The sequence below is a fragment of the Pempheris klunzingeri genome, chromosome 9, assembly GCF_042242105.1.
Source record: "Pempheris klunzingeri isolate RE-2024b chromosome 9, fPemKlu1.hap1, whole genome shotgun sequence".
Taxonomy (NCBI): Eukaryota; Metazoa; Chordata; class Actinopteri; order Acropomatiformes; family Pempheridae; genus Pempheris; species Pempheris klunzingeri.
This window is the reverse complement of record NC_092020.1, coordinates 21,186,432-21,205,821: the sequence shown is the minus strand read 5'-3', so window position 1 is coordinate 21,205,821 and position 19,390 is coordinate 21,186,432. Positions and strand designations below refer to the sequence as shown.

The 19,390-nt window shown below is 39.1% G+C and overlaps 1 protein-coding gene across 1 annotated transcript; it reads right to left on the bottom strand.

The window, feature by feature from the left end:
* Window positions 1–423: 423 nt before the first annotated feature.
* Window positions 424–5,293, bottom strand: LOC139207390 (C-type lectin domain family 4 member M-like). Its single transcript, XM_070837095.1, has 7 exons — window positions 5,269–5,293; window positions 4,727–4,823; window positions 4,039–4,137; window positions 3,008–3,949; window positions 2,772–2,914; window positions 1,814–1,923; window positions 424–1,229 (listed from the first exon to the last, which is right to left on the bottom strand). Exons 2-7 carry the CDS (start codon window positions 4,797–4,799, stop codon window positions 1,091–1,093), a joined length of 1,506 nt encoding a protein of 501 aa, XP_070693196.1. The 5' UTR covers window positions 4,800–4,823; window positions 5,269–5,293; the 3' UTR covers window positions 424–1,090.
* Window positions 5,294–19,390: the final 14,097 nt, after the last annotated feature.

The window sequence follows — 19,390 nt, the reverse complement described above, 5'->3', positions numbered from 1 at the left end:
CCACCAACATTAGCGTCTGTCTTGCAACATATGATCACCCTCATGCTACTGAGTACTGAACCTCAGCTGTTGTACCTGGTGAGTGTTTGCACCTTCATTGCTGAGTGCAAGGAGAAAGGATTTTTTTCTAGGTAAGGGGAGTAGGGTAGGAAGTGTTAACAGACTGTCATCTAAACTAAAATATTTTCTACCAGTAATGGTTTAACATAAATATTCCAACAGCCAGATATTTTAGCAAACATCATCTTGATGCTTAACACCAAATCTACTCGATACTGTGATCAATCTGCAGCATCGGTACGATTACGAGTATCACAGCATGTTCTTTTTTTCCCCTAAAGACAATAAGACATTACGTTTTTTGATACCAAATTGTAATAATTATTTGTTTAGTTATTGTAAATATACAGTACATAGTTTGCCTTTTAAGTATCCAGGTAAAAGAAATTTATTTAATTCATTAATTAACTTGAATATCCCAGTTAGCTGCACACACACAATGAATGAGATGGAAACCAGTATGATGTAAACAGTGCAGAGTGGTACATTGAATTATTAATACCGTATGCAAATGTTGCATGTATGTGCTTTATAACATTCATTGATCGTTAGATAACAATAATTTTCAAAAACATGAATTAATCACATAGATGACAATTTGTCAACATATCTAAAGATGATTCATTTAGAGTATACGGCAATGATAAGCAAAATCTATTGTACGAGAAGAAGAATGAATCAAACACTAATCATCAGTTATACATAATAAATTCATGAAATTATTAACAATGCTCTGCATCAAAGTTTACAGATGCCAAATTACAAAATCAAGAAAAGTGGTCACTGCATAAGAGAAATAATCCTATGGAAAAAAAATTCACTCATTTTAATGATGGAGGAGGCAGAAATCTCAGAGTCAAAACCATGAATCGAGAATCGTAGTAGAATGAATTGTTGGGCTTTGTCTTTTCATGGGGTTTGTTGACAATGAACAAATAAAGAATATCAACAGACCTAAACACTGAAGATATATGTTAGAACCACAACCCAAAGCCACAAACCATCACCAACAGTGTAAATCATTGTGTTCTTATTTCTCACAGATCCAGAGCTGTTCGGCAGAGCAACCATCATCGTTCCATTCTCCCACATTTCCTGAAGATAAGTGCACCATTTCTCCACAGTCCTGGTTCCCTCTGTAGCTGTTGGGCTGGCCGGCCTGCCAGTAGCTGGTGTACAAGAGAACAGAAGCATAAATTCTTTTTACAGCACACAGTTTTCTGACCTATTGTTTCTGACCCAAACTGTGATTCAATGTATTACAACCCTTTTGATTTAATTCTTATTTGCATGGAAAATAGTACTATGTAGGGTCCTCATGTAATGTTTAAACCGCCCCCATCACCACCTCTGCATCTTTTAAAAAAAACATACACACAAGCTAATGTCTATGCAGATGCAGTTGTGTAAGGTTTGACAGTACATCACCTCCTGATTCAGTGGACCAGATCTTTTAGCTGAATGTGCTCTACTTTGTGGTTAAAATGCTTTCGAAAAGCTTCCTCCACATTTTCTAGTACTGCATTATTTTTTGGCCGAAATTAGACTTAGTTTATAGTTATAGTAATGCCGGTGTTATTAGTACTGTATGAATTGTACTCCAGTGTCATCATTGCTGTTTTTCAAGTTGTTGGCATGCTTTCAAAACTATATAAACAGTGAAAGTAATGCAATGTTTATGTGATATCAGCAGTTGTCTAATAAGGTAAACAAAAAAATTATTCATTGAGAGAACTGTGCCAATTGTACTTACGTTGCACTGACTGGGGTCCCATCTACCCACAACCAAGTTCCCTCTTCAAGACTGTCAGTCAGGCCAATCCAGGCATTTTGGTCATGCGTCAATAATCCGTGGACAAATATCTGTTAGTGTAGCACATAGATAAGACAGGAATGATTAAAACATAAATATGCAAAAGCATGTCTCCTGCTTCAGACTCCTGACCAACTAACACCAACTTTGGCTATATCACAAATGCAAATAATGACTATATAGATTTAAGGTGAGTCAGTGATTACTTATATTTCACATGGTGGAAGTAGAAACACAGTTTGTCAGCTGTAGGAAGTTAATATGACACATGTGATTCCACAGTCTACACAAAGGTAGCTCTACGGAGAGTGAGACATGACCAATCAGGGGGTCACCCACCGTCAAAGGGCAGCGCAAGTTAAATCAGAAGAAAACGAAAGCTTAGAAAAATAACCAAAGCATTTAGAAATATGTTGGTATTTAAAATCCCTGCTGTTCTCCTGCTTCACTCCAAAGAATGTCAGCACAGGAATTATTTGCCACGCGAACAGGATCATGAAGTGTTTGTGTTTTTATGGGGGAAAAAAAAAGAAGATATATAGATAAAAGCACAACATGATGCATTTCCACCCAAAACAATCAATCTGCCACCTCTATCAGCTCTATCACCTACACATCAAGCCAATCACAAAATGATTGATCACAGAGTGAAGACAAATGTTTGCATTTTAAATGATATAGCACAGACTAACAGTGTGAGCTGTCCTTAATTAAAGCAGGTGCTTTTTCCTGTCATTTTCTACTGTAAGTAAAACTGTCTGTCCACCACCTTATTAACATCCAGGGCTCTGTAGACCCAATTTTTGCTTCTGCTTTTCAAGCAGGCTTCTGAACTGCTCGATTTCAGACCATATGTCTTTCATCTCTCCCAGTCTTTCTTTCTTTCTTTCTCTGTCACCTGTTCACTCTTGCTGTTTATGATGACCAGTTCTGCTCCCTCGGCGATGCAGGCTTGTCTGCTTGAAGTCCAGTTTTTCTTCACCGTAGAAACATGGTAACAGCTGGCGTCAAACTTCCTCCAGCTTGTTGGACAGACCATGCCTGCAAATTGAAAACATGGCACAAAATACCATAAAAAGACAACAAAAAAAACCTGTATACTAAATGTATTAAACTTTTTGAGAAACATTGTACCCTTTATTTTAGCCGCCATCTTGTCGACCTTCTTCTGTAATTCATCTCTTCCTGCAACCAAACTATTGTACGTGGTCAGTAGCTCATCCTTCTCCCTCTGGAGCTTATTATACACGTTTTGCAAATGCTCCTTTTCTTTCGACAATGAATTATAGCTGGTTTGAAGGTTATTGTTATTTATATTCAGTGTATTGCAGCGTCTTTGCAACTGCTGCTTGCTCATCTGCAGTGAAGAGTAATGGCTCTGTAACTGATCCTTATCTGCCATCAACGAAGTAAATAATGTCTGTAACTCATCTTTTTCTCTGTGCAGGTTACTGCAATTGGTTTGTAGCTGCTCTTTACTTTCATTTAGATTATTGAGATTAGTCTGTAACTCTTCAAGATTTCTCTGTGTGTCATTACAGCTTGTCTGTAACTGATCTTTTTCCCTCTGGAGATTATCATACCTGTTTTGCAATTGCTCTTTCGCTTTCCATAACGAATTAGAGCGGATTTGAAGGTTATCTTTACTTATATTCAATGTATTGTAGCTTCTTAGCAACTGGTCCTTTTCGACCTTAAGTGAAGAGCAATTGCTCTGTATCTGCTCTGTGTTTGCCATCAGTGCGGTAAATGAAGTCTGTAACTCATCTTTCTCTTTTTGCAGGTCACGGTAATTGGTCTGTAGCTGCTTTTTACTCTCCTTCAGAGTGTCATGATTAGTCTGTAACCCATCAAGTTTTCTCTGCGTGTCATTATAGCTTGTCTGTAACTGATCACGCTCTTGATTTAAGGTGTTGTAACTCCGCTGCAACTGGTCTTTTTCTTTAGACAGGTTACTCAGTCTGGCTTCTAACTGTATTCTCTCTGCAGTTAAAGCATCATAACTGCTGTGCTCTCGATCTTGAGTGTTGTAATCGGCCTGCACTGGCTCCACAGATGGCGAATGGGTCATCATATCTGTGAAATGCAAAGGAATTTTGAAAATGCAGTGAAGTATTTAAGATATTTGCTTTGATTATTGGATCTTGGAAAGGCAAATTACTTACAGTAGATAATCTGTCCTATGTTACCAGCCAAGAGGACAGCACATAGTAATCCAATACACAAAGTCGCACATTTAGAGGGCTTCTTTGTTCTCTGAGAATCTGCTAAATCAAAAGTAAGAAAACAGTTAAACTTTTTTTTTTTACATCAGACTTTTTGTCAGTACTGCAGTTCAACTAGTTAGGATTTTACAAGATTTTATCATAAAAGACACAAAGTAAACAAACTTGCGCTGTAGTCAACATGTTATGGCCGGACGGAGAGTTAATTAGTTGGTCATGTTGTTGATTAACATATGTGAGAAATTATAAAAGTGTTGACAGTGAAGGTATCCGGAAAAGTTTCACTGACAGCATGTTTAATTTCTTGCTATACAATATAGCCTCATAATGACTACAGTGTTATAAACTGTGGTTAAATATGGTTATGTTTAGGCACTTGGTTATGGTTAGGGAAAGATCATGGTACTGGTTTAACATCAGCAGTGAATCAGGAACGACAATGTGGTTATTAACATTTAACGGACACAATGATCTTTCCCTTAATGCTTTTGGTGCCTGAACACAGACAAGAATCTGGATGCAAAGCCGCTAGAGTCAGACTCTTACGCTTTGTACGGCTGCTGTTCACTCCTAGTTGTAGCCTACTTAATATTCTGTCTGTCCACGTGTTTTCAGAGTGATACTGTACCTTGGAGAATAAGGCCTTGCATCGTGAGGTTGTTATTCATATAGATGTTGTCATCGATTTCCATTGAATCCATTCTGATAAAGGTCTCACTGTTTTCCTGTTTAGACGACATATTTAAAGATGTTTGAAAAGCCACAAATACACCAAAGTTATAGAAATAAAAAGTTAGTCTTTAACACTGTGTTTTTACATCCTTCTTATGTCAGTGCTTATACGTACGCTCCAATCAATTGTGACAAGTTGTGTTTGACTAAGTTTTATATTTACGTATACGTAAGTATGGAGTCTAGACAGATGTAAAATGTAAAAATAAAATCTTGCTTAATTATTGCAAAAATTGCTGCTAACATGAAGGAGCCATTGAATTATTTGCAAGGATTGAGCCAAAATCTAAAATCTCATTTGAACTTTGCAGTGTGCACAAAATTAAGCTCTACAAACTGGAGTGGTAGTGAGTAGAGTTGGTTGAATCTGCAAAACATTTACTTGCAGTGTAATATTCAATAATCTACATTGGAAATAGCTTCTAAATATGCACTTACCCCGGGTCTTCAGTATGACTGTACTCACATTAAGGTGCTGCCACTGCTGAAATGTTAATGCAGCTTTATTTATTGCGCAGAAAACAGGATGCTCTTTTTGCCCGTGTCATCATATGTTTGACTTAAACTTAGATAGGTCTGAAAAGATCTTTTCATTTTTTCTCATCCTCCCCCTGCTTGTTATCTCTCAGACTTCATCATCTCTGGTTTCAGTTCCCTTGTCCAAAAGTTAACTTTCCACTGAGGTAAAGTGAGTGTCAGTGTTAGATGACCAATATATGATAAGGTAAGCCATATTACAAATTTAAATAATGCAAGCTCTGTGATATACAGTAGAAAAACACCACTTCAAGCACATTTACTATTAAGGGCATTATAGTTTTAAGTACGTTGACCCTGAGAGTTCAACACACAACAACTTAATAAAACTCATGCAAGTCCACAAAACACAAGCAAATTAAGAAAACACCTTCATCAATTTGACAACACATGTGCCTCATTCAGAAAGCAAGCGCAAATACATAAAAGTCCAACAGAAAACGCTGCAAAGCGACAACAGAAGTTCCATCGCCTTGAGCTCTTAGGGCCACTGGACTTGAGACCTTATTTCATAAAATCCAAATTGGCCTCAGATTCACTACAGATATTAACCATTCCTGAGGCTTTGCACTTGGACACAGCAATGATTTGAACTAGAAATAAATGTTTGTCATATTTGCATCTCAGTTCAGCGTTAGCATGGTAACATTTGCGTATTAGCGGTAAACACAAAGTACAGCAGTTGATGGGAATGCCACTAGTCTTGCAAGCATTTGGTCATGAAACAAAGCATTGGGCAAAGTGAAATGTTGACCAGACAAGATGAGAAGTCAAATTGATTACAAATCTAAGTTGTTGATATGGTAAGGCTTTGACTTCCTGGCGGTGTGAGAGAAAAAATTAAGGGGATCACCAAAGTCATCAAGCTTCATCATCTGAGGACCATGAATGTCTATTCAACATCAAAATATCAAATAGTTCAACCTGGGCTAAAGTGGTGGACCAACAGACCAACATTTCCTTCCCACAGCCAAAGTGCTAGCATAGCTAAGCAAGGCATTCCAGAGGTTCTTCTCCCGAGCAATTTATAATAGAAATATCAAAATCTGATTGGCTGGTCTAATCTAATGCATTGTATATCAAATTACTTTTAGTGTTGGTCTTAAATGGATGGATAACATTTTTAAGATCTTTTTTTGATATACAAAGTCAATAGTCCTTTGTTTCTGTTCCATTATCAGAACACTTCACTCTCCTCAGCATGAAGAATTTTTCTTAGACACAGCTGTAGCACAGACGTCGGCCTCTGTGGCAGCTGTAACAAAATGCTGAGAAAAGATACAGAGAAATGTGACCGCAAAAATGTGTCATTTGTCAAAGTTTCAAAAACTGACAGAAACGGTTGTCAAGTTGACATGTGCCAGACCTCCTAGCAGTTGACGTTTTGATCCTGCTCACTGCTGCATTAGACATCGGGAGGAGAAGACGGGCTGTCAGGGCAGCTACTGTGTTGTACTTAAGTATTGATCCCTTACTCCATGTGGAGCACTTAACACAGTCTCTTAGCTGTTGTAGGAAACACTGAGAGTGCCTAGTGGTTCTCTAGCTCCGGCAGACTGAACTGTTTGAACTGCTTCACAGAGATTAGATTGTGCTGAGCACTGAATTAAAGCTTTTCTGTAGTTACATACACCATGAAAATATCCCGGTGCCTTGTCAGGTAAATTATCATACAGTATTGTTACAAGTTGGAAGAATAATAGAGCGCCAGAGATAAGCAGAATGGAAGAGACTCAGACACTGTTTTGTATCCTGAAGGAAGTTGGAAACAGGGAACAAGAGGTATCTGGAGAACTTATTGGAGAGAAGATCAAGATGGCTGTAACACACCACTATAGATGAAACTTTTACCAAACATGCAGCAAGAAAAAAATCCTGTTCAAGTCATGCTTTTATCTGATTTAGATTATAACAATACACTGTGCAAACTTACATTGGACTAATGCATGCATACTAACTGGACAGACCTTGCTAAAATAAAGAGGAGGGTTCGTGTGAATAAGTGAAAACACGTGAACCCATGAAACACTTCCTCCCGCTATCATACCTATCGAGACAGATAATTTCTACTTCTTTTTCTTTCATGCCTTTTTATGAAATTGAAAATATTTTGCAAGACAATTTAAAACGTTACACCACAAAAATGGTCCATGTTCTATCTCATCATGCTAAATGTCAGTAGGGTTAAGACTCCTTAAAAGTTTCCCAACAGAAATCTGAGAATCATAATTTTGCTGCACAAAATTAATTCATTATATGTTTCCAACTTTTTAAAACTTTTGCTTTGTTTTGGGCATATGGGTCTCTTCAGGCTTTCAAATGTAACAATCTGAGAAGGAAAAGTTCCTTTCTATTGTAGCTAATTATATGAAAAATATACATGATTTATATAAAATATTTATGAGAAATAGAATATTTCACAAATTAGCCAAAAGTAGAGGAAATGTCAGGGGATCTGATAAGTGTCTGAATGAAAATTCAAGGCAATATATCCAAAAGTTGGTAAAATAGCTCTGTCTTCCTACAGCCATGTCACTAGCACAGCTAAAATATTAAATGTGAGAAAAAAAAAATTGCCTTGACAGCCTAAAACACATGTACATGAACATGCTGTACATTTACTATGATATAAACCCAATTCAAGAGTAGTCAGAAAGAAAAAACGATATGTTGCAGTCTATTTTTTCCTTTATCTAACTACACTGATATATAAACAATATTAGAGTTTTGACCAAGACAGCAGAATCCTTCACATCTATAAAGGCTGCAAACAAAACAGCACCATGTGCCAAAACACCCATAAAATAAAAATCACATAAAAGCTGAGTGCAAAATCAAAATCAAGCTTTCAAACGGCACAGTCCAGCAGACTGAGAGCATCAGGGGCCAGGACTGTCTCGGCATAATGACAAATGCCTTCAAGTATGCTCATACTGTAGCAAGTGAAATATCTGAATGAAGTACGAGCTCTCAGATGGGAAGCAAAGCATTATAAAATGTCTTTTCACATGCAGACATTAAGACACACGGGCACCGACGTGTAACAGAGGTGTATCAACAGCAAACACAGACACGTCATAGCTTCATATGAGCGCCAAAATGTCGCCACCAAGGTAGACGCAAGCAGAAAATCTGCCGATCATCCTCCACAGTCTGAAAATCAAAGCGACGAATGGGGAAAAAAACCTTTGCCTGAGTTTCACACAAGCTGATGTGTCGGCTTTTATTATCAGGCAAGAATCACAGAGCAATAACAAACGACACACACACGCTTTACGCGCACACACACATCTCTCTGTGGGAACATTAAGGTGACAGCCATACTGAAAGAGGAATAGCTTTGGCACTCGTCTGACTAGAGCTGCACTTGGCTGACTGGCAGTATGATGTCTCTTACCACTTTAGACACATTATCTTGATGCAATAGATTGTTTCATGTATAAATGAATACATACAATGATCATTTATAGTATGATTCAAAATGCAAAAAAGATGTGAGCCATAGTTACTTTTCATCTTCATGCCAAAGGAAATTCTGAAAATTCCATATGACACTGTATAGACACAATTATATTAAGTGTATATTGTGCTGTAACTTCAAATTCCAGTTGTCTTTTTTACAGTAGCAACAGAAACTTTTGGAAAAAAAAAAGCAGCAGTAAGGGAAATGGATGAGAACAGACAGTAAAGCACAGCAGCTAAATGTTTAAACACGCAGCCAACATCAGCAGTTCTTCTCCAGTCTGAGGTTATCTGAGAGCGAGAAGCGACGCAGAGCTGCGAGTTCACTGCAAGACAGCACGAACGCCGATCGCTGTGCCGGGTTCTCTTCGTTTTTGCAAAAAACAGACAAAAGGCAGATGGTTAATGTATAAAACATAATATAGATAAACAAGACACAACAAACCAAAGAGCAAAACAAAGTAAATGAAAATAATTGCTGTAGTTTAGATGACTGCAGCCCCAGAATGCACTCTGTTGGTATTAGGCATGTTGGAGTTTTGAATTACTTTTGTTCTCATGTATGTCTGTGCACGAGTTTATTTGTAGGAGTGTAACCTCATGAGAAGCAGCTGTGTCATGCTGCTGTTGCACCACGCCTCTGTCATGTGTCCACTAAAAAAAAGCATCTCAGTTAGGAGTGCCACTCGGGGCCACTGCAAAGATTTTAGAAATATTGAGGTTTTGCCACCCCACCGCCTGCAGAAAGTCTTGACCACTGTAGCCACCAATGAAACGCAACATGGAATCATTTGGAGGGATTTCTAGAAAATATGCAACAACAAGTCTAATAGTCAAGTTAGTGCCATGCATTTATAAACAATAGCTATTAAAAACTGCTTACTTTCATATTACTAAATAGTATTTATTAACTTACCAAATCACAGTTATATCCTATTCGTATTAGACAGGCCTTTCTTAGACATTAGGACGTTTTGTAATGTCTGTAATTGTAGAATTTAACCCATTACATTCCCAGACATAATCTCAATATCGTCAATGGTAGCTACAGCCTTGGAGCGACCGTAGACTGCAACCAACGTCTCTACAAGATGGAGGCAAGTGATGTAGCATCAGCTAATTTGAGCAATCTATTCTATCCTTATGAATATTTGGAAAAAAAAAAAAAAATACTGAAAAATGAGTGAAAAATGAATGCTAAGATTTGCATTTGTTGCCGTCGTCTTAGATCAGTGCTTTAGGCCTGTAGAGAGAAAAAAAATCTCTCAGATAGAATCAAAATGCTCAAGTGGAATCTGATAAGGAAAAAAGGTGCACTGTTAGCTGGCTGAACAATAACCTCTGCTCGCATCGCCTGCAGGCAGGAGGACCTGGCGTACAATTACAACTCCTAAAACAACACAAAGCAGAGAGATAGGGGTGTCTGTTCTGTCTTCCTCACCTCCAGGTGCTGCCTGCACTGCACAGAGCAGCTGAGCGTCTGAGTCAGCCGTCACCTTGCTGCTCCGGCTGCCGTTAGACGCTGCTCTCTCCGGGTCTCTGGGACCACACAGCCTTGTTTGCCACATTCCTCTGGCAGCCAGGTCGAATTTGATTGACACCTGTGGCCGGTGAGTCACAGGTACAGGCCCGGTCTCACCCCCCTAAACCCCCACCCCACCCCCCACCAGCAACCAGCCGCCCTCTCAAAGAAAAGCCTCTGAGGGCAGTAAACTAATCCGACAGCTAACTATTCAGCCTCTCGGCCTCAGACTCCCTCTTTCTCCCCTCCATCCTCCTCTCCTCTCCTTCCTACTTAACTCACTTCTGCTCCTTTCCTTTCTCCTTTCCGTCTTTACTCTCCTCTCCTTCATTACTCTCTTCTCCCTCATCCTCTCCTCTTCTCCTCTACTCTCCTCTACTCCTCGTTTTCTTTCCTTTCCCTTCAGTTCTTCTCCTTTGCTCTCCTTCTTTCCTCTCCTCTCCCCCTTTGCTCTCTTCCCCTTATTCTCTTTCCATCCCCTTCCCCTGTATTCTTCCCTCCGTCTCTCCTCTCTCAGCTACCTTTGCTCTCACACTTACTGTGAAAACACATTCGTGCCTAAATCTCACGCATTAACACATTTTTACACAAACACACACAAACATCTGTTAATTCCCTACGTAACCACATCAGTCAACAGTGTTTCAGGGTGTGCACAGTGTAGTGTGCTAGAGTAAAACACCACAATGTAAAAATACTGCATGTTTGTGCTGCTGCACACAACACTGTGGCATGTGGCGTGTCAGCAGCACTTAGTCAACATTCATCTGTCCACCACCCTCATCATCCTGGGGGAGGGTGAAGGTGGTGGGGGTTGGTTGGTTGGTTGGTTGACGCAGGTGACCTGTCTTCCCCCACACAGCCCATCAAATCTCTGACACACTGTGAAGCCTCAGGGGGATCAAAAACAGAGCTCCCACTCATCAGCGAGGCCCCGGTTACCAAGAATCTGATCGTGTTTTTGTGTAAACACCCTGAAAGCCTCTCCTTTAATTATAAATAAAAAAAAACAGAGATTAGTGTGCTGACAGTTACCTCAATGGAGCTAATTGTGAGTCATTTCATAGAGCAGCAGAGTTGAAAATGACTGTTGGCTTGAGGCCCAAATGTGTCCATTAAAGACAGCTCTGAACTGGTCTTAGTAATGGAGGAATAATCTGGCAGTGATGTCAGGAAACAAGCAGGACTCAAACAATGATCCACATTCAGCTACATAATGGCCAAGACAAGGAAAACCACACCTTTGGAGGCTGGTTAAAACACCAGCACAGGCATTCCTTTATCGTTCCAGCTCAAATTGTTTGCCCAAGCGGTAAAGCTTGATTAGATTGGAAATGTGTTAATCATTACATTTAAAGTGTTGTGCATTTGAGCTACTGTACAAGCTGGGAGTAAGAACTCACAATTACTGTAGCTTCAAGCCATAGAGTAATGAAACTTTCAGTCTCATTTCAGTGTCAATTTTCACAGCGTCTTCCACCACAACTATCTTTTCCTTTGAATTATTGTGGCCTCGAGTTGACACATACACAAAAGAAGTAACAGCATGTTTTTTTTTGACAGCAGACACACCAGTAGGTTTACTGTAAAAAAAAAAAAAAAAAAAAAAATTGAAACAAAACCTTTCTGACTACTAATCTGTAAATGCAAGAAGTAGAGGTTGACAAGTCAGCCACGTCCTCCTAAAATGCCTCCAAAATGATAAAGGGAAAGTTAGAAATTGAGTTTCATAAGGCACAAATCTTTCACCGGTCATTCAGCATTGCATCGGCATCTCATTGTGCTTCATTGATGAGTCTGACATACTGTATTGTTCATGTTAACCAATATACTGTATGTTGATTATTTTTTAGATTTTGCCCCAACCAATCAGTAGTGAGTGACATATCTGCTCTGCTCTGAAGCTGCTGTAGTGATTGCTTTGAGCAGTTTTTCATCACGATGACTGGAGAGATATGTTGATGTAAGAGTAGCTTTTTTTTCTATTAGATCACTTTTAACAACCCGAGCAGCTGCACTGATTTCACGTTGCTATTCCTGTGGCCGTCATTGTCCGTCACAATTTGTAATGGATGAGGCTATTTTTCTGGTTCTGGCACAGGAAGATGACGCCCCCATACTTAATCCTGCTTATGAAGCTCTGATTGGTCTTTGATTGATTGCGTCTCCAACTGAGTAAACTGCTGTCAATGCACACAACACCAGACTTATTTGTATCACTGACAGACTTGGAGATGTTGGCTGTGATTCCTAAGTCCGGAACAAGGCTACCATGTTATTGGCAGGGATATTGCTGAGTCATTGATGCTGTCCATTTTTGTCCCTCGAGTACTGCTTAGTAAACAACCCATAATGTAATTAACCCAGGTATGCAAACAAATTTTTTTGAAACCATCACATTAAAAAAATCCATAAAATTGATTTGAATCCTTGATACATAGGACAAAAAAAAAAAAGATTTCTGATTGGCTGGCAAAACTATTCATATGTATCCCTAAAAGACAATAACATGCCAACACTGTAACCAGTTTAAATGAAATCGCTGGCTATAGTAAATACAAGTATTGGCCTGATCTGTTCCAACATCCCACAAAACGTCATACATGAGCGGGGATCACACGTCCATCTTTACAGGCAGGTCACGTGACCAGACACTATCACATCCACCCTATACATCAACGTTAACTAGCTTACACCTAGCTCAAGTGGCTGATATCATATTGTTGTAAACACATAATAAAATACAAATAGCAGCAGATTCTAACCAGTCATAATGACCCACAGTAACAGGACTTGCTGATCCCAGAGCGATGTGGTGGAACTGATCTAATTAGCACTGCTATGTAATAGAGTTCGATGTCTACCAGACAGCTGCTATATAAAGTCCACCTCCATCAGCTCTTGTTGCTGAAACCTTGATGAAATGTCACCACACTGCTGTTTATTCTGCCTTCACTTTATACATAATCTAATAATTTACACAGATTTTTCTTGGTGTGGTCTGATGATACAGGTGGTTTTTCTAACAATAAACATGTGCTCAAAACTAGCTTGTATGCCTATACTTTATCAGAGAACCACTGTGGGCTAGTAACAGAAAAAATATTTCCTAAGCTGAGGAGATCCAACAGTGGTCCTGTGTCTCCTGTCCTCTCTTGGACTTCCATTGGCGCTGCACCCACAAGGCCAAGTGCAGACTCGGGTCCAGGGGGCACGGACTCTGCCTCAGTTTCAAGCTGGTAAGGCTCGGCACCTCTGAGATCATTCAGCTCATTATCGTCAGAGGTGGAGAAGACTAGTGGATATAGGTCCTAAACCTTGAAAGATTGTTTTGTGGTGAAAGTACTCTGAGAGCCATTGGCTACTTGTGCCACACATCTGCACAGCTGTTAGCGTCCATTTATCACAATATTCAAGTCAGTAATTGAGTGTGTACATACCCTTTAAGCATGGTTTGACTCTAAATGATCTTTAACATAACACATGAAGTCAAAATGTTAAGAAGGAACAATAATATTGTCCAACGAAGTGTGATCATTTTACAGCAGCTGTTGTTTAACACCAGCGTGAGACTTTAAAAATCCATGGCACTGGGCAACAGCAGTGTCTGAAAAGTCTTTCCATAAATGGAAAATAATGACATTTTTCTCCATTGTGCCGCATATTTCTGAAAGATAAATACTCAACACACAATGAAACTCGTGAAAGTCCCTCATAAACTCTCCTCTCAGGACAAAAAAAAAGAATACCAAGAAAAGAGGTGCAGTAATAAACATGCTTTTATTGCAGTGTGTGCATGTTCAGGGCTCCGAGACAGCCTCAGTCACAGATCATTTGCTGGGTTGACAACACAAACTCAAGTCCATCATAACAAGTTTGATAAATGGCCTGAGTTTGTGTACAGAATAACCCAGGATCCACGTTCAGACACAGCAGGCATCAGGGCAGATATGATAAACACAGCATTTCCCTTTCTTTTTCTTTTTTTGTCGAAACTGCAATCTCAATAGCAACAGAGTGGAACCGCAGTGCATTATCCAGTCTGATGAAAGCTGAGATACGGTATGAGCTTGGGCAGTTTGTGAGGGAATGTATTCCACTTCCTTGCACATACTGTATAGTCATTTATGCTGAAGAGAAGCACATGTAAGACCTGAAATACGATCTTGGAAAGGCTGTGAAAATGGTAATATCAGAAGCAGCATTCATTTTCCACTCCGATGAAGATAAGTATACACTTGTATATGTTGGAGTATTTTAAGGACATGGAAAAAGTACATTCTAGATGGTAATTCATGTTTAAGAAACACAAAAGCTCAACATGGCTATTACTACAGTATGAAACTTCGAAGAAAAGAAGGATGATAAACCTGCATCAGTGAAGCATGGGGACGAATTGTGTTGTTAGAAAAGACAGATGAAATATGAGATAAACGCCCCTCAACCCTGATCATAAAGATACTGTATGAGCAATGCATGTGATGAAGGAGATATCATCGGTTTTGTGTTTGCGCACTGATACCTAATACTGCTTTATGGATAGGACATTTATCCTCAGGAATGCAGGAGCGATAAAAGTGGATTTATGGCCAGTTGTGTATGCTGGGGGCGCTGTAAGGCACACATTGTTGAAACTGAATTTAATTCCATTGTTAAAACATGAAACGTAAGTACAGCATTTCACATGTTGTTCCGCATTTGTAGACATGTAAAATAAAGTGTTCACAATCGACAAGGAACTTGAAGATAATATTATGGAAAGCTAATCATGGGGTGGATTTCTCGTTAATTTCTTCGTTAATAACACGGGGCCTTCAGTCACTTTTTAGCAATAAAATCGACTTGTACGAGCCGGTCTGAACTGCAACACTCGTGATGTCACAAATGGAAAAAACAATAATAATGAAACGTTGATATTAAACAGAGCAGAGCAGCTTTGCCAGTTGATAAGATATTTATTACATTTTATAGTGCTAAATAGAGCAAGCTAGCCAGCTGTTGCTCCAAAGCCTCTCAATCTTTTGTGGCGTGCTGAGTCGGAGAGGTTAGTGACAATCTGACCAGAAAATATCCCGTTTCTATCCGACAGTGACCAGTTACTGAGCATCAAGTTACACAGGGATCCACCACAAGAGGGTGCTCATGTCACACATAAATAAATTTATAGTACATTATATGGGTGGAATCCAAATATGGTATTCAGCAAAGCACAAATAGTGGATTTTCACAATACAGTTTATATTATATATAGTTTATGGTTAAATATTTATTCCTGGGTGTATGAAAACCATAAACCAATGTTAGCTTGAAGTGTTCCGAAATATCATATTAGTTCATTTCTAGTGATGATTTAATATCCTAAAATTAGAAGTGTAATAAACACAAAAACAAAAATACTTCAAGTACAAATGCGAATGATTGTGCTCAATAGATACAGATATAGATACTGGGCTCTCTGCCCATCCCTGATATATTAGAAACAAGACTAAGACCAAAAACTAATAAAGTGATGAATAGCATAACTGCAAAATACACAGTCACCAATAGATAAAAACCAAATGGAATGGTTTACTCTGCTGCAGCTGTCATAATTAGTCAGGTTCGGGGCCAAAGTAAGCAATACCCACGGTAGCAGTTGTTATGTTAATAATCCCCAAACAGTCCATGTCAATCAAAATGGATCTGGAGCTTGAAACCAAACAATCTTTGGTGAAAAAAAAGACATACAGTGGTACTAATTTGCAGTAAAAATACATCCCTGCTCCCCCAATATTTCCATGTGTTGTTTTGAGTTGTTTGAAGGGAGACGCCTGTTGGATTCACTCAGTTAAGATTAGACAGGACTGTTCAGCTGCATGAAAACTCATGTAGCCTGGTTTGAGGAGATAGTTCTTGGCAGATATAGAGATTAACTTTGCAAGCATTAAAATTCCATGTAATGCGTGTCTGGGGGTTTGTCGCTACGCCGACAAACACACACTAAAACAGCAGAAGAGAGAGACAGACAGAGAGAGAGAGAGAGGGAAGCTCACAAAGCAGGCTTTTTATTACCCAGAACCCCACTGTCTCCCAGGGAGCACATATTTAATTACAGACGTGACAAGGAAGACGTGAGGGAGTTCAAATGCAAGGAATCTGTCATCCCCCCGCCCTGAGTGGAAATCGCACTCTCACCACACAGCATGCTGTACAGATTAGCTCGGGGTCGGAAATTACAGAACATCTCCCAACCTCAGTGGAACTCTCTGCAGGAGCTTGCCAACTTTCAGGACAAGCTTCCTGCAGTCTAATGAAGCTCCCATTTCCCTTTCAGACTAGCTATGGAGACCTTCCTTTCAAAGACTGTTTCTAGCTTATCGTACAGGAGATGGACGTTTATTTTGCTTCAAACTGAGCATGGTGAATGTGATGTTATAAATAAATTTTATCCTGATTCAACTATTTTTTTTAGCAATAGCTCAAGGCCTGAGTCTGAATGTACCTTTTTATTCATACTTGAAAAGTGTATCCCCAGGCACTTCATAGGCAGCTGTGCATTTGATACCAGTGTAACTCAAGAAATGCTTACGATGTTAAACTTTGCTTAATGGGGTGCCTCAGGGATCCATCTGCACCTCTACTTTTTTTTCCCCCACCGCGACACCATTTACGATATGTGATCGCTGAATCGAGGGACACAAATCAAGAGATCCCCTCTCCCTTGTGGGAGGTACAGTAGGCGCTCGCCCACAGTCAGCACATTTTAACAAAGCTTTTCTTTTTCACATTTTTTATGGATGAACGTAACACTTTCTTAGCTATTATTTTCTGCCTTGACAAACATGAAATCTATCCCCTGGTAATAATAGAATGGCAGGAGGCATTTTAAGAGGTGGCTCAATGTACAATAAAAGATTTACACACTTCTCCTCTGACAGCTTTGGGCTTTTATCTGTGCATGATACACAGCTCTCACATTGCCATAGAGGATAACTTACTTGACTGTATGGAGCTGCATGCTTCACATCTGAGTAAATAGATAAGCGCAGTATAATCTCGGCTGCATGAAGCATTCGTCTCACGACGTACAGCATGCAGTGGTGAAGATGTGCTCAGATCTTTTGCTTAAAGCTGCACTGTTCAGTACTTTTAGATCACCATTAGATGATAAAAATAACTATATGTAATGTGATATGGGTCACTTGTAGTGACAAATCCATAAAAAAATGTACACCACTCTGCAGCTCCCATTAGCTCTGCATTTGAGCCTCTTGCTGACAGTTTCGTCATATCTGTTTTATAAGGCGATGATGTGTCAATGTTGTGTTTACAGCTTGTTTCTGCTGCCCCCAACTGGCCAAAAAAAAATCAATGAACACATTAGAAGTAACAACATCACATTCACAATTGTATTAAAAGATCCATCAACGTCAAATAATTACAAAAGTATAAGAGTGTAAGTCATTTTTAGTAGTGAATCCACTGAGAGTTATCACCCAAATGTGCAATTCTCTCAGATTTATGCTTTGGAGCATTTTTTTGTTCATCATTTTTTGTTCATCATTTTGGTTTTACAGCCTTCTCATCAACCTTGCATCCACAGGAGGTGGATGTTTCCAGTTTTCATTGGCCATAAAAATCTACATATGCTACAATGAGTAAAATCAACAAAACGTATAAAAATAGTAAAAGTACTATGAAGCCATAATTGCCCATTTTAGTTTTATATTGTCAGACTGGACAGGTATTAGTGATTATTCATTTGTAATCAGCATTTTAAAGCTGTATCCAGTGAGGATGCAGATATGTGTCATGTGCTTTATCACAACAAATCTTACTCTTATATTTGAGATTACACTCTTAATCTTATGTGCTTTTATATCTTCTTTATTCTTAATCTGCAAAGCAATAAGTTAGAGCTGTTAAATCAATGAAAAGGGGTAAGAAGTACACTATTTCCTCCTGAAATGTAATGAAGGCTCTTATGTATAAGTACAGTCAAATCCAAGTACATCAAAGGTGGATTCAAGCACTGTTCCTTAGTAAATGTACTTTGTTACTGTCCACACCTGACAGCATGTACGGTGGTCTCATTTCGGCAGTGTTTGCTGATGTTAGAGTAGGAAAAGATGACTCCATAATCCTCCCCATAAGCTTCTATAATGACGCCATAGTCATTGAGTCTAGTGTTAACATCTAATTGTAGAAACTGCTTTTGTGCCTTTTGGTGAAGATTATTTCATCTGTAAAACACTTTGGAGTGTGGAGGCCCAGTCCTGGAGGAACCACGGTATTATCTGAAACCAAGACAACGTGCATTGATTCTTCATTCCGCATGGGGCAGTGCAATAGTCCTGAGGATAATTCAGATATGAACTCATCTGAGAGGGCAAGCAGGCCACGCTCAAGTGAATTACCTGAGCATTTGAAAGGAATCCAACTAGTACTTAACCCTAGATGCCATCAGTCTGACAACAAACCCAGTGTACCATTCAAATTGCATTAGCCTGTGCCATTAAACCAACTAATCATAAAGTACAGTTTCCCGCAACCGCAATGTTTTCATGGCTTTACAAAATGGTGCCCCTGCTGATGTGGTACATGACATCTTCATTTCAGTTTTTGCCAAGTCATTACCTTTATCTTTGACGAGGGAGCTAGTTTATGATATAAGGTATATCTTTAATGCATTAGGAAACTGGTAGAAGGGCCTCACAGCTATAAAGGGGAAAGCTACCATGATTTACCATGCAATAAACTCATATCTGCCTTTCCTAATCAAGACAGAGTAAGTGATTACAAGGTGTTCTAATATGTTGATTAATGTAGCATATTAATTTCATAATTAATATGCTGTTTTCCACAGGAAAAAAAAAATCTGTGTTTAAATCACCGTCCACTTTTTAAGCTTAGTTTAATAATTTTAATTAATGGTCAGTTCCTTTTCACCGGTGAGGGTTACCTGTTAGCAACTAACAACAGTGGGGAGTGCTGCTGCTATGGATACTCCTCCATCATTTTCTGTCTGCCTCTTTATTCTCAAACTATCCAGTAAAAAAT